Below are 14874 nucleotides of genomic sequence, written 5' to 3'. Positions count from 1 at the left end.
CACAGTCTTCACTGTAAAATCATAATAGGAAAGGTTTTGCTATCTTTTTTTGCCTTGAATTTTTTTTTTTTACGTGACGGTCCTGATAACATTATTTTATTGTTGCATTAACTATGGTATTTGGCTTAAACTGTTTAGTAGTAACATTAACAAAAAGTACTGACATTTTAGCACCTTGGGAGTACCATATTGTCTTGGAATGTAGCATGGTAATACTGGCAGGGGTTCTCAAACTTTTTGTGGCCAGGGACCCCCAGCCTATAGGGTAACAATTGTTTTCCAAGGACTCCTCATAATTATAACAGTGATTAAACCCAAAGTTAATGTGGATGGGAGTAATGAACACACTTGTTTTATTGGCTCAAATGGCCCCCATCTGTAGGCCTATATATGGACTTCTTAATTTAAATAAATTTGGTGTGTCAGTCACATTGTATTATTATATTTAAAATTAATGTAAAATACTAGATAAAACGAAATATTTACAAAAACATGAAAATTAATTTAAAGCTAAACAGAAAATATCTTTGGGCTCCTCTCTCATTTGCCACATATCTAAATGGTTCCATAGTCACATGTATTTGGATGCTAAACTATTATTTATTTTGTACACAAGACTTTACTTGTGTCCCAAATATCCACATAAAACATCATAAATTCATATCTGTTTTGAATAGAAAGTGAACTGCTTTCTGGAGCGCGTCACAAAAATATACAGAAACTCAGCGTATAGCCTACTTGCCTCACAGACATGAGAACTACGTGTATAAAACCTTTAAGTACGCTTTTAAGTTTCTACGTTTTGCTTATTTGACATTAAATGCATTATATATGTCACTTTGGAATCTAAGTCACAGCACCTTTCAGATGATAAAATAACGCATTATAGTCCATAAAATATGGTTTAACTAATGCCTTCATGACCCCCTGGCTATTAGTCAAGGACCCCCAAGGAATCCCACTTTGAGAACCCCATATATACTGTATATGGAAAGAGAGAGAGAGAGAGAGAGAGAGAGAATGACAGTAGATTAAAAAATGCAATAGTAAATAATTGCTTGTAGTTCTGAAGCAGTAGAGAATGTTGAATTCCAGCATTAGTGAAGGTTTGCTCTGACTGCAGTCGTTGTGGCTTCTTCTTATCTCGCTTTACAGTTGTTGTTGAACCTCATGTACACTGATATTACTCCCTAAACACCCCTTCAAACTGCCTTACAAACACATAATTGTGAAGGTACAGTGATGCCATCATATCAGTTTGAGGGCACTCATAAGCTTACATACTCTGCCTTTTTTCAACTTTGAAGCAATAAAAAGCACAAATTTTCTTCGATCTGTTTGTCTCTTTGAGTTCCAGTTTGATTTCAAGCCTGCAAAATTAGATAAAATGAAGTGAGGACTCCTTTAAACACGGAGTCCCCAGTGATATCATATCTTGTGTGTAGGGTAGAGCTGTTAAAAAACAGAGTTACGACACTCCCATAAACTTTCATGGGAATTAAGGAATGTTTGTTGTGGAGCAACCAATAGTTCCAAGCAACCAATAGTTCCAAACAACCAATTGTTCTAAACAACCAATAGTTACAAGCAACCAATTGTTCCAAGCAACCAATAGTTCCAAAAAACCAATAGTTCAAAACAACCAATAGTTCAATACAACCAACAGTTCCAAACAACCAATAGTTCAAAACAACCAATAGTTCCAAACAACCAATAGTTCCAAACAACCAATAGTTCCAAACAACCAATAGTTCCAAACAACCAATAGTTCAAAACAACCAATAGTTCCAAACAACCAATAGTTCCAAACAACCAATAGTTCCAAGCAACCAGTAGTTCCAAACAACCAATAGTTCAAAACAATCAATAGTTCCAAGCAACCAATAGTTCCAAACAACCAATAGTTCCATACAACCAATAGTTCCAAGCAACCAATAGTTCCAAGCAACCAATAGTTCCAAACAACCAATAGTTCAATACAACCAATAGTTCCAAACAACCAATAGTTCCTAACAACCAATAGTTCAAAACAACCAATAGTTCAAAACAACCAATAGTTCCTAACAACCAATAGTTCAAAACAACCAATAGTTCAATACAACCAATAGTTCCAAACAACCAATAGTTCAATACCACCAATAGTTCCAAACAACCAATAGTTCCTAACAACCAATAGTTCAAAACAACCAATAGTTCAATACAACCAATAGTTCCAAACAACCAATAGTTCAATACAACCAATAGTTCCATACAACCAATAGTTCCAAACAACCAATAGTTCCAAACAACCAATAGTTCCAAGCAACCAATAGTTCCTAACCACCAATAGTTCAATACAACCAATAGTTCCAAACAACCAATAGTTCAATACAACCAATAGTTCCAAACAACCAATAGTTCAATACCACCAATAGTTCCAAACAACCAATAGTTCCTAACAACCAATAGTTCAAAACAACCAATAGTTCAATACAACCAATAGTTCCAAACAAGCAATAGTTCAATACAACCAATAGTTCCATACAACCAATAGTTCCTAACAACCAATAGTTCCAAGCAACCAATAGTTCCAAACAACCAATAGTTCCAAACAACCAATAGTTCAATACAACCAATAGTTCCAAACAACCAATAGTTCCTAACAACCAATAGTTCCAAACAACCAATAGTTCCTAACAACCAATAGTTCCAAACAACCAATAGTTCCAAGCAACCAATAGTTCCAAGCAACCAATAGTTCAATACAACCAATAGTTCCAAACAACCAATAGTTCAATACCACCAATAGTTCCAAACAACCAATAGTTCCAAGCAACCAATAGTTCCAAACAACCAATAGTTCCAAGCAACCAATAGTTCAATACAACCAATAGTTCCAAACAACCAATAGTTCAATACCACCAATAGTTCCAAACAACCAATAGTTCCAAACAACCAATAGTTCCTAACAACCAATAGTTCCAAACAACCAATAGTTCCATACAACCAATAGTTCCAAGCAACCAATAGTTCCAAGCAACCAATAGTTCCAAACAACCAATAGTTCCAAGCAACCAATAGTTCAATACAACCAATAGTTCCAAACAACCAATAGTTCAATACCACCAATAGTTCCAAACAACCAATAGTTCCAAACAACCAATAGTTCCAAACAACCAATAGTTCCTAACAACCAATAGTTCCATACAACCAATAGTTCCAAGCAACCAATAGTTCCAAGCAACCAATAGTTCAATACAACCAATAGTTCCAAACAACCAATAGTTCAATACCACCAATAGTTCCAAACAACCAATAGTTCCAAACAACCAATAGTTCCTAACAACCAATAGTTCCAAACAACCAATAGTTCCATACAACCAATAGTTCCAAGCAACCAATAGTTCCAAACAACCAATAGTTCCAAACAACCAATAGTTCCTAACAACCAATAGTTCCAAACAACCAATAGTTCCATACAACCAATAGTTCCATACAACCAATAGTTCCAAGCAACCAATAGTTCCAAACAACCAATAGTTCAATACAACCAATAGTTCCAAACAACCAATAGTTCCTAACAACCAATAGTTCAAAACAACCAATAGTTCAAAACAACCAATAGTTCAAAACAACCAATAGTTCCTAACAACCAATAGTTCCAAACAACCAATAGTTCAATACAACCAATAGTTCCAAACAACCAATAGTTCAATACCACCAATAGTTCCAAACAACCAATAGTTCCTAACAACCAATAGTTCAAAACAACCAATAGTTCAATACAACCAATAGTTCCAAACAAGCAATAGTTCAATACAACCAATAGTTCCATACAACCAATAGTTCCTAACAACCAATAGTTCCAAACAACCAATAGTTCCAAGCAACCAATAGTTCAATACAACCAATAGTTCCAAACAACCAATAGTTCAATACCACCAATAGTTCCAAACAACCAATAGTTCCAAACAACCAATAGTTCAATACCACCAATAGTTCCAAACAACCAATAGTTCAATACAACCAATAGTTCCAAACAACCAATAGTTCCAAGCAACCAATAGTTCAATACCACCAATAGTTCCAAACAACCAATAGTTCCAAGCAACCAATAGTTCAATACAACCAATAGTTCCAAACAACCAATAGTTCAATACCACCAATAGTTCCAAACAACCAATAGTTCCAAGCAACCAATAGTTCCAAACAACCAATAGTTCCAAGCAACCAATAGTTCCAAACAACCAATAGTTCCAAACAACCAATAGTTCCAAACAACCAATAGTTCAATACCACCAATAGTTCCAAACAACCAATAGTTCAATACAACCAATAGTTCCAAACAACCAATAGTTCCAAACAACCAATAGTTCAATACAACCAATAGTTCCAAACAACCAATAGTTCCAAGCAACCAATAGTTCAATACCACCAATAGTTCCAAACAACCAATAGTTCCAAACAACCAATAGTTCAATACTACCAATAGTTCAATACAACCAATAGTTCCAAACAACCAATAGTTCCAAACAACCAATAGTTCCAAACAACCAATAGTTCAATACTACCAATAGTTCAATACAACCAATAGTTCCAAACAACCAATAGTTCCAAACAACCAATAGTTCAATACTACCAATAGTTCAATACTACCAATAGTTTCAAACAACCAATAATTCCTAACAACCAATAGTTCAAAACAACCAATAGTTCAAAACAACCAATTGTTCCAAGTAACCCATAAGTCAAGCATTAAACCCCAGTCATTTCAGTGTTTCTCAAGCACACTCACTAAGTTGATGAAATTACTGCATATTTTTGACATTTTAACGCATTAGTTGACCTCTCAGGAATCTAGCCAGTAGTGGTATTTTATGAAGCGCATTGTAGTTAATATCTATCGTTAGATAATAAATAGTTTGCAGGTAATTGCAGTTAGATAATGTGAGCAACATTTCAATAGCTACCATAACCAAATGCTAGTTGTCATATTTGTAACCGTTTTTAGTCTTTCTGCAATCTTTCTCTCCCTGTAGGAGGTCGAATGAGTTTCTATGAAGACTGCCCATTCAAGGAATAACTTATCTAGCACCCTCACTGGATATATTATATAATAAAGAGTTTCATTGAATGCAATTGGTTGCCTTGTTTTGTTTTTTGGGTAACACTATTTTTAACTTCTTTCTTGGGTTAAATTCAGTATTTGCTTGCATTCATTAATATTCACTTTTTGAGTATCATACAATAACATTAGGTTGTGAGAAATTAACCTTTTTTAAATGTAACATTAAAAAAATCTAAACCTATAAAAATCTAGTGTTTGATAATATATAAAATTTATATTTAAATGCAAAACCTAAAAAAAAAAATAAGTAAGCATTTTTGACCCGACAATACTCTTTTGAGAAACTAGACTCAGGGGCCGTTTACACGACACAGTTTTCAACTAAGAACTTTTTATGTGTTTTGGCCGGTCATTAACATAACAACTAAAATGTTCCTAAAAAAAAAAAAACATTTGAAAACAGGATTTAAAGTGCAAGTTTTTGAACACAATACTGTTATCGTCGAAGTGTAAACTACAAAAATGCAAATTTGAGAAAACGTAGATATTATGCGTTACATATGAATATTATTTTTCCGGCCACCAGAAACCTCTAATTTCCCTCTTTGCACTGAAAAAAAATAAAATAAAATAAATTATAAAACAAATTCTCTATTTTAACCCCGTATTTTTACCTACACTAATTGTAATATATATATAGATAATAAACATATTTGCAAAAAACATATTTAGACTAATAAATTAGACTCAAGGAGTATGAGTGTGACCCAAGTAAAGAACACCTAAACTCAAGAAATCATATTAAAGTTGTCTCTTTATCTCTCCCCAGAATAAAATGCTACTGTAAAGCGTAGTCAGCGTAGTAATCAATGCACGTTATGCCTTAATATTTACCATAAATTGCTGCAAATATTTTGAAACAGCTGTCTATCCAGAGTTGTTTGGCGCTATTGAGAGCTCCATAAACCACATGACCTGGAGATCAAAGCATGTCGCAACTGTTTTTCAATGGCTCTGGTGTAGGAGAGCTTCGAAAAAAACATACTTGAGCTGTTTCATTTTGCTAATATTTGTCAATTATTTATTATTTATTTGGGAAGTATGCTAATTTTATAGTAAATTTAAGAGATTAATATGTTGATATATGCTTATGAGCTGGTAAACAAACCCTCTTCACAGTCATTGGATTGGCTTCATAATTTAGTGTACTGACAAAGCATCATGTTTTTGCTGGTTAGATGGTCTTTAATGGTTCAGTAGCACAAAAGCAGGTTGCACAGGAGTCGTCAAATGAGAGCATCACAATGCTTTTATACACGACAAGTACATTTATGACATTTTGCTCCTATAAGTGTATTTGAACTCTGTGATAATGTGTTTTATGCCAATCACTGTTGTACATTTTTAAAGGTTCAAAACAGGCACATACAATTAAAAAATTAAATTCTAATGGTTTTAAACTAAAACTTAAGTGTATAATAGCTTAATAAGCATAATGCAGACATATGTATTATTTATATATGTAATATTTATAATTATTATTTTATTTTATTTCCTAAATTATACAGTATACCGACATATTCATATACTATGGTTTTTACATGGTACAACAAGGTACTGTGTGGTTTTCTTCTGTTACTTTATTGTTAGTAAAATACCATAATAACACAATATACTGGTTATTGTTATGATATAGTATCATGCAGTGTGATATTTTATCCATGCCATTTACATTATACTACATCAAGTAATTGTATATCACATACATTTGAGGAGTCTTAGAATGTATCACAGTCCTAATTTAATTTTAATTTTAAATGAATTCAAATGGATTTTTGTGAATTTCATTCAGATGTATGACACCTCTAAACCTGGGAAGTCTTATAAAAAAATATTATTTTTGACTCAGATTCACACAAACACAAGGACAAACATAAAGACAGAGACCATAAGAGAGAGCGGGACAACTCAAAGAACGGCAACAGGTGATTTTTTTTATTACTCCCTTTATTTTCACATTGGTTTCAAGGCAGAAATAAATCTAACATTGTGCACAACTCATTCCCTTTACTTTCAGGTCTAGCAGATGTTTACATATTATTTTTTTATTATTCATTGGAGATTCTTTTATCTGTCCTAAAGGAGAATCTCATCTTTTTCCATTTGTTTTACAGCGAACACAGAAGCTCTTCAGAGAAGAAGCATCGAGAGAAAGAAAAAGAGCAACTTAAGGAGAAAGAAAAGCGAAAAGAAGAAAAGGTCGATTCAATTGTGCCATACCGAAGAGTTACAAATAATATAATTGATTAAATATGCGCCTTGTGAAGTATTTGAACATGCTTTATGTGTTTATACATCTTATTTTGGGTGCGTTTTTGTTTTCTTGTGAAGTTCTATAGTTCTGACGGGAAATATCGAGATAAAGAGAATGGCTTTGTAAGGTGAGACAGTGATGTGCCGCAGTGTTTACATTTCCTCATTGTAAAATATAAAAGATGTATAATTTTATATATAAACCAAGATAAACGGCTGAACTTGTAATCGAACCTAGAAATGTTGTAAAAATAGTACGTCTCTTGTTTCAGCCCACCGTCAATTAAAGTGGAAGAGGATAATGGCTATCATCACTCCATCAAACATGAGAAGTCACTCAAGAGAGAGCGGGATGAAGACGAGTAGGTGCAATAAGATCTGTTCCCATGATCCTTAGCATATGGCATGTAAAAACAAAGTGATTTCTATTTGTAAAGCAGGTATAAACACAAGCACAAAAAGGTTAAAGTGGAGAATGAGAAGAAAGTGAAAAAACGTAAACAGGAAGATGACAGTGATTATGAGGAGAGGGAGGTAAGCATTCCTCTTTGTCTTGAACTATGTACACCTTCTCTTTGGCTTTGGACTGTTATTGAATCATATCTCACTGACCCAGGAAAGGAAACCAAAGAAGAGGACCAAAGTGGAAAAGAAAGACACCACTGGAGGGAAAAAGAAAGCCAAAAATGAGCCGGAGGAGAAGTGGAAATGGTGAGACAAGAAAATTGGAATTTGAGACAAATCTGTACTCATCTTGAAATGTCGCTCCTTTCGTCTTTTATGCAATATCTGTCTTTTTCTTCCTCTGTTACTCAGGTGGGAAGAGGAGAGACACACAGATGGCTCCAAATGGAAGTTTCTGGAACATAAAGGTCCTGTGTTCCCCCCGCCATATGAACCCCTGCCAGGCCATATCAGGTTTTATTATGATGGTGAGTAGCATTGGCCTTTGACCCCACCAGCTGTCTGCTATCATGTTCTAGTCAAATACTATGCAATACTATCCTAAAATAATTAGTGATTTAATTACAATTTGATCTTTTTTTTTAAAAAGTGCCCCAATTATATTATTTTAAAGGTTTTTATTTTTTTTAGGTCTACAGTAAGTTTACATGCATCTAAGGTAAAAAATAAACACTTACTAAACATAATATATAATATATATTACTAACACATAATATACAAGGCAGATACACCTCTTTTCTTACAGTGTCAAAGCGGTTTGATAAAGGATTCAGTGTCACATGCCTGTCCTGTCTTGTGTTGCACATGGGTGTTTTGTTATTTTGGGCCATGTGCTCATGTCATTGTCTGATCCCTCCCCCTTGTTATCTGATTATTGTTTGAGTTCATCCACCTGTTCCCTCCTGATTAGTTTCCCTTTATTAGTTCTCTCTTGTTTGCAGTCTGTGTCAGTACGTTGTCTTTTGTTTCCTGTTCCCCGAGATCTTCCAGAGTGTTCATAGTCTGTTATTGTTTTTGTATTTACTTAGTTCTATTTTCCCCCTCGTGGGTTTTGTTTTGTGTTTTTGTTAATAAATACTTATTTTCTCCAGCGTTTGAGTCCTCACACCTTTTGTTCTTAGTCTGCCGTGACATTCAGTCTAAACCCCTCCTTTCTGAGAGCCTACTTTGCTCTGATTGATCAGATGGATCAGTCTGTTGTGATTGGTCTACTGGATCAGAATGTTGTGATTGGTCTATTTGCTCTGATTGGTCAGATGACCCAGTCTGTTGTGATTGGTCTACTCTAGGGGTGGGCGATATCTCGATATTTACGATATATCGAGATATTTTTTAAACTCGATATGGATTTTGACATATCGTATATATCGATATATTGTTTATATTTAATTCTGATTTCGCCAATTTGCTTGTTTGCCTTCTCTGTGCTGTGCTCGCCCCCGCCCTCGCGTGTTGTCTCATTCAAGTCCCCCGAGTCCGGTCAGGCACATCAATCTTTCCCCGCCCAGCGAGTGCTTGAAGTGCGTCAGAAACAGTGCGCGCGCGATCAGTTGTTGTTGGTATTTTTTTGTGTAGCGTCGCCTCTCGCCGCATTGCTTTTGTTTGAGGGCGCTTAACACTCACACTTAACATGCTCCCCTAGAAACGGGCCTGGCAGCTCGCGCCAGCTCTAGACACGTTGAAAGTTTCCTGATTGTGACGGATGGCCGAATTTACATGACACATTATAAATTAGCATTAGCCTAAGTTACCTATTCTGCTATATACAGTGCCGAAAAGAAGAGAAGAAGATAAAGGTGGATAAAGACAGAGGTAAAGTGATGTAATGAATGAACAGTTTATCTAATTGCATAGTAGTCAGATACTATAATTTAATGGCAGTTATTTTTACCTTAAACTTTATGCTAGCAGTTGTTCTGAGTTCCCCAGAGGCCCCAGACAGTGTTATTTTGTAACAATCATGTCAATTTTTAGATGCATTTTTATCACTTTTTTTTTTAATTAATGTTTTACTCTACAGTTGTGCAGTTTTTGGGGGATATATGGCATTTTTTTTATTTATTTGCCAAAATTAGTAATGATATTTCTATACAGGTTTATTAAAAATAGTACAATATGTATTATTTCTTCCTTTATTTTACAGTTAAATTATTATTTTTGTATACAGGGATTTTTTTTTTTTTTATGCTGCAGAAGCACTTTGTTCCTACATGAACAGCCTACCTATTTGCACTTCAATAAAAAAAGACTGTGGTATTTGGCATATTTGTTTTTGCAGTAGTTTTTGGGGGGTTATTTTTCCTGTAAAGATATTGAGATATATATCGTATATCGAGATATAGCAAAATATATCGAGATATATTTTTTGCTCCATATCGCCCAGCCCTAGTCTACTCTGCTCTGATTGGTCAGATGGATCAGTCTGTTATGATTGGTCTACTCTGCTCTGATTGGTCAGATGGATCAGTATGTTGTGATTGGTCTACTGGATCAGAATGTTGTGATTGGTCTATGTTTGCTCTGATTGGTCAGATGACCCAGTCTGTTGTGATTGGTCTACTCTGCTCTGATTGGCCAGATGGCCCAGTCTGTTGTGATTGGTCTACTCTGCTGTGATTGGTCAGATGGATCAGTCTGTTATGATTGGTCTACTCTGCTCTGATTGGTCAGATGGCCCAGTCTGTTGTGATTGGTCTGCTCTGCTCTGATTAGTCGGATGGATCAGTCTGTTGTGACTGGTCTACTCTGCTGTGATTGGTCAGATGGATCAGTCTGTTATGATTGGTCTACTCTGCTCTGATTGGTCAGATGGCCCAGTCTGTTGTGATTGGTCTGCTCTGCTCTGATTAGTCGGATGGATCAGTCTGTTGTGACTGGTCTACTCTGCTCTGATTGGTCAGATGGATCAGTCTGTTATGATTGGTCTACTCTGCTCTGATTGGTCAGATTACCCAGTCTGTTGTGATTGGTCTACTATGCTCTGATTGGCCAGATGACCCAGTCTGTTGTGATTGGTCTACTCTGCTGTGATTGGTCAGATAGATCAGTCTGTTGTGATTGGTCAACTCTGCTCTGATTAGTCAGATGGATCAGTATGTTGTGATTGGTCTATTTGCTCTGATTGGTCAGATGACCCAGTCTGTTGTGATTGGTCTACTCTGCTCTGATTGGCCAGATGACCCAGTCTGTTGTGATTGGTCTACTCTGCTGTGATTGGTCAGATGGATCAGTCTGTTATGATTGGTCTACTCTGCTCTGATTGGTCAGATTACCCAGTCTGTTGTGATTGGTCTACTCTGCTCTGATTGGTCAGATGGCCCAGTCTGTTGTGATTGGTCTGCTCTGCTCTGATTAGTCAGATGGATCAGTCTGTTGTGATTGGTCTACTCTGCTCTGATTGGTCAGATGGCCCAGTCTGTTGTGATTGGTCTGCTCTGCTCTGATTAGTCGGATGGATCAGTCTGTTGTGACTGGTCTACTCTGCTCTGATTGGTCAGATGGATCAGTCTGTTATGATTGGTCTACTCTGCTCTGATTGGACAGATTTCCCAGTCTGTTGTGATTGGTCTACTATGCTCTGATTGGCCAGATGACCCAGTCTGTTGTGATTGGTTTACTCTGCTGTGATTGGTCAGATAGATCAGTCTGTTGTGATTGGTCTACTCTGCTCTGATTAGTCAGATGGATCAGTATGTTGTGATTGGTCTACTCTGCTCTGATTGGTCAGATGACCCAGTCTGTTGTGATTGGTCTACTCTGCTCTGATTGGCCAGATGACCCAGTCTGTTGTGATTGGTCTACTCTGCTGTGATTGGTCAGATAGATCAGTCTGTTGTGATTGGTCTACTCTGCTCTGATTGGTCAGATGGATCAGTCTGTTATGATTGGTCTACTCTGCTCTGATTGGTCAGATTACCCAGTCTGTTGTGATTGGTCTACTCTGCTCTGATTGGTCAGATGGCCCAGTCTGTTGTGATTGGTCTGCTCTGATTAGTCAGATGGATCAGTATGTTGTGATTGTTCTACTCTGCTCTGATTGGTCAGATTACCCAGTCTGTTATGATTGGTCTACTCTGCTCTGATTGGTCAGATTACCCAGTCTGTTGTGATTGGTCTACTCTGCTCTGATTGGCCAGATGACCCAGTCTGTTGTGATTGGTCTACTCTGCTGTGATTGGTCAGATAGATCAGTCTGTTGTGATTGGTCTACTCTGCTCTGATTGGTCAGATGGATCAGTCTGTTATGATTGGTCTACTCTGCTCTGATTGGTCAGATTACCCAGTCTGTTGTGATTGGTCTACTCTGCTCTGATTGGTCAGATGGCCCAGTCTGTTGTGATTGGTCTACTCTGCTGTGATTGGTCAGATAGATCAGTCTGTTGTGATTGGTCTACTCTGCTGTGATTGGTCAGATAGATCAGTCTGTTGTGATTGGTCTACTCTGCTCTGATTGGTCAGATGACCCAGTCTGTTGTGATTTGTCTACTCTGCTCTGATTGGTCAGATTACCCAGTCTGTTATGGTTGGTCTACTCTGCTCTGATTGGCCAGATGACCCAGTCTGTTGTGATTAGTCTACTCTGCTCTGATTGGCCAGATGACCCAGTCTGTTGTGATTGGTCAACTCTGCTCTGATTGGCCAGATTACCCAGTCTGTTGTCATTGGTCTACTCTGCTCTGATTGGTCAGATGGATCAGTATGTTGTGATTGGTCTACTGCTTACAGCATGTTTCAGAAACAAAATGGTTATTAGTATATCTGATTTTCAGCTCCAGATCTTCCTCAGCACTTGATACATGGTGATATGAACAGTAACGATGGCTTTGGTTTTACCGTATCACAGTAAATTATCTCCATCCAGTCCTCTCAAACTTCATCTCCCTGAATTCAACTACCATCGAAAGCCCGAATGTTTCCTCCATGCTGTGTTTCCCAGAGGAGTGTGGGGAGTTCCAGGATGTTTTCAGCAAGCAGCTGACCACTAAACTTCCACCTCATCGGCCATGGGACTGCGCGATTGAGCTGGTTCATGGAGCCACCATGCCCAAAGGGAAAGTCTATCCTCTGTTGATCCCGGAGCAGAGGGCCATGGATGAATACATCAAAGAAGCCCTGAAACAAGGGTTTATTCAACCATCTACCTCCCCTTCCGCTTTGAGGTTCTTAATGGCCAGGAAGGATGGAGGTTTCTGGCTGTGTATTGACTACAGGGCTCTCAACGATCAAACAATCAAGTATCGCTTTCCTCTTCCCCTTGTCCCATTAGCCATGGAAAAAACTGGAAAAGAATAGAAGACCGCCTTCGTAACACCTTCAGGTCACTATGAGTACCGGGTTATGCCATACGGACTGACTAACTCACCTTCTGTGTTCCAGGCTTTCATGGATGAGGTGATCCGAGACATGCTCCAGCAATTCATTATCATCCAGCAATTCGTTATCAATGACATTCTCATCTATTCTCATAATCTGGTTGAACACCGCAGGCTCGTTGTGCAGGTCCTTCAACGACTCAGGGAGTACCTCCTTTACCTGAAATTGGAAAAGTACGAATTCCATCGTCCATCCATCCAATTCCTTGGTTACATCATTGATGGATCTGGGATTCAGATGTACCAGGGAAAGGTCACCGCCATTAAAGTCAGGTCACAACCCAATTCCGTCAAAGCATTTCAACGCTTCTCAGGATTTGCCCATTTCTATCGAAAGTTCATCACCAACTTCAGTCAAATCGCTGCACCATTGACCACACTCCTCCTGAACCGACCTCTGTCCTGGAATTCAGTGGCCACCAATGCTTTCCAACAGCTGAAGAATGCATTTTGTACCGCTCCCATCCTAAAACATCTTGATCTTGACTTCCCCTTTGCCATAGAAGTGGCCGCATCCACCAGCGGAGTCGGAGCAGTACTCTCTCAGCGGCAGGGTGAGTCAGCAGTGCTTCATCCATGTGCCTTCTTTTCAAAGAAACTGAACCTGGCTGAGCAAAATTACGACATTGGGAACCGTGAGCTCCTCGAAAGCAAACCCGCCCTTGGAGAATGGAGACATTGGCTGAATGGAGCAAACCACTCGTTTTTTAGAATACCCCTGCAATTTAGAATATCTCAAGAATGCTCGCCGTTTTCACCCATGTCAACCCAGATGGGCCTTATTCCTCACCCAATTCAATTTCAAAGTCACTTATCGTCCTGGACACAAGAACACCAAAGCTGACGCTCTCTCCCATCTTCATTCTCTAAATCTTTCTCATTCTCCCTCCAGCCCTCTTCACTTGTCCTATTCAGTGGGCGATGGATGAACAGATTGCTATAGCCACCAGAGAGGAGCCAGCTCCGCCGGGAGGTCCTGATGGGTGCACGTATGTAACATCAACTCTACGCATAACCCTCATGAACTCAGTGCACTCGTCTCCAGGATCAGGGCATCCAGGTTACCAGCAAACCCTCTCGCTCCTCTGTGAACATATATTGGTGGCCCAGTATGACCCAGGACGTACAACATTTGGTCCGAGGCTGTTCCACATGCGCTATTTCAAGACACCTTCCAGAAGGCAAACTTTTACCATTACCCATTCCCAATAGACCCTGGTCTCACCTTGGCATCGACTTCGTCACAGACTTACCACCCTCTGACACAAACACCTGCATTCTGGTTGTAGTTGACTGTTTCTCTAAGGCTCTAAGTTTACTTCATGTGTGTGGAAAGCCTTCTTCCATCTGCTCGGTGTGTCGGTAAGCTTGTCTTAAGAATACCACCCTCAGAACGCAAGATCCAGGAAATCAGATGTTACCTGTGGTCATACTGCCACAACCATTAACACAGCTGGAACCGTTTCCTACCATGGGCCAAGTATGCACAGAACTCCCTTCGTCAGACCACCACCAGGCTTACAACCTTCCAGTGCATACTCGGCTACCAACCGCCCATGTTTCCCTGGTCAGGTGAGCCGTCAGACGTTCCAGCTGTGAACTACTGGTTCTAGGAGAGTAAGAGGGTGTGGGACTCAGCTCATATCCACCTTCAGAGGGCAGTACGGAGACACAAGA

The 14874-nt window shown here is 38.4% G+C and overlaps 1 protein-coding gene across 3 annotated transcripts in view; it reads left to right on the top strand.

Annotated features, from left to right (window-relative positions):
* The window catches only part of top1b (DNA topoisomerase Ib), a 42408-nt gene that overhangs the window by 819 nt on the left and 26715 nt on the right, over positions 1 to 14874 (top strand). For 2 of the 3 annotated variants that reach the window (XM_081385771.1, XM_081385769.1), the window contains exons 3-9: positions 6957 to 7032; positions 7222 to 7306; positions 7439 to 7488; positions 7633 to 7722; positions 7801 to 7894; positions 7977 to 8071; positions 8177 to 8292. In XM_081385771.1, the coding sequence (XP_081241897.1) occupies positions 6957 to 7032; positions 7222 to 7306; positions 7439 to 7488; positions 7633 to 7722; positions 7801 to 7894; positions 7977 to 8071; positions 8177 to 8292 (606 nt within the window). Of the gene's footprint in view, positions 1 to 6956; positions 7033 to 7221; positions 7307 to 7438; positions 7489 to 7632; positions 7723 to 7797; positions 7895 to 7976; positions 8072 to 8176; positions 8293 to 14874 lie in introns of all 3 variants that reach the window. The other variant, XM_081385770.1, reaches the window with a different exon arrangement.

This window comes from Scardinius erythrophthalmus (assembly GCF_964197995.2).
Source record: "Scardinius erythrophthalmus genome assembly, chromosome: 15".
In the NCBI taxonomy this organism is placed as follows: domain Eukaryota; kingdom Metazoa; phylum Chordata; class Actinopteri; order Cypriniformes; family Leuciscidae; genus Scardinius; species Scardinius erythrophthalmus.
Note: the sequence above shows the minus strand (reverse complement) of the source record. Positions and strands in the feature narration are given on the sequence as shown.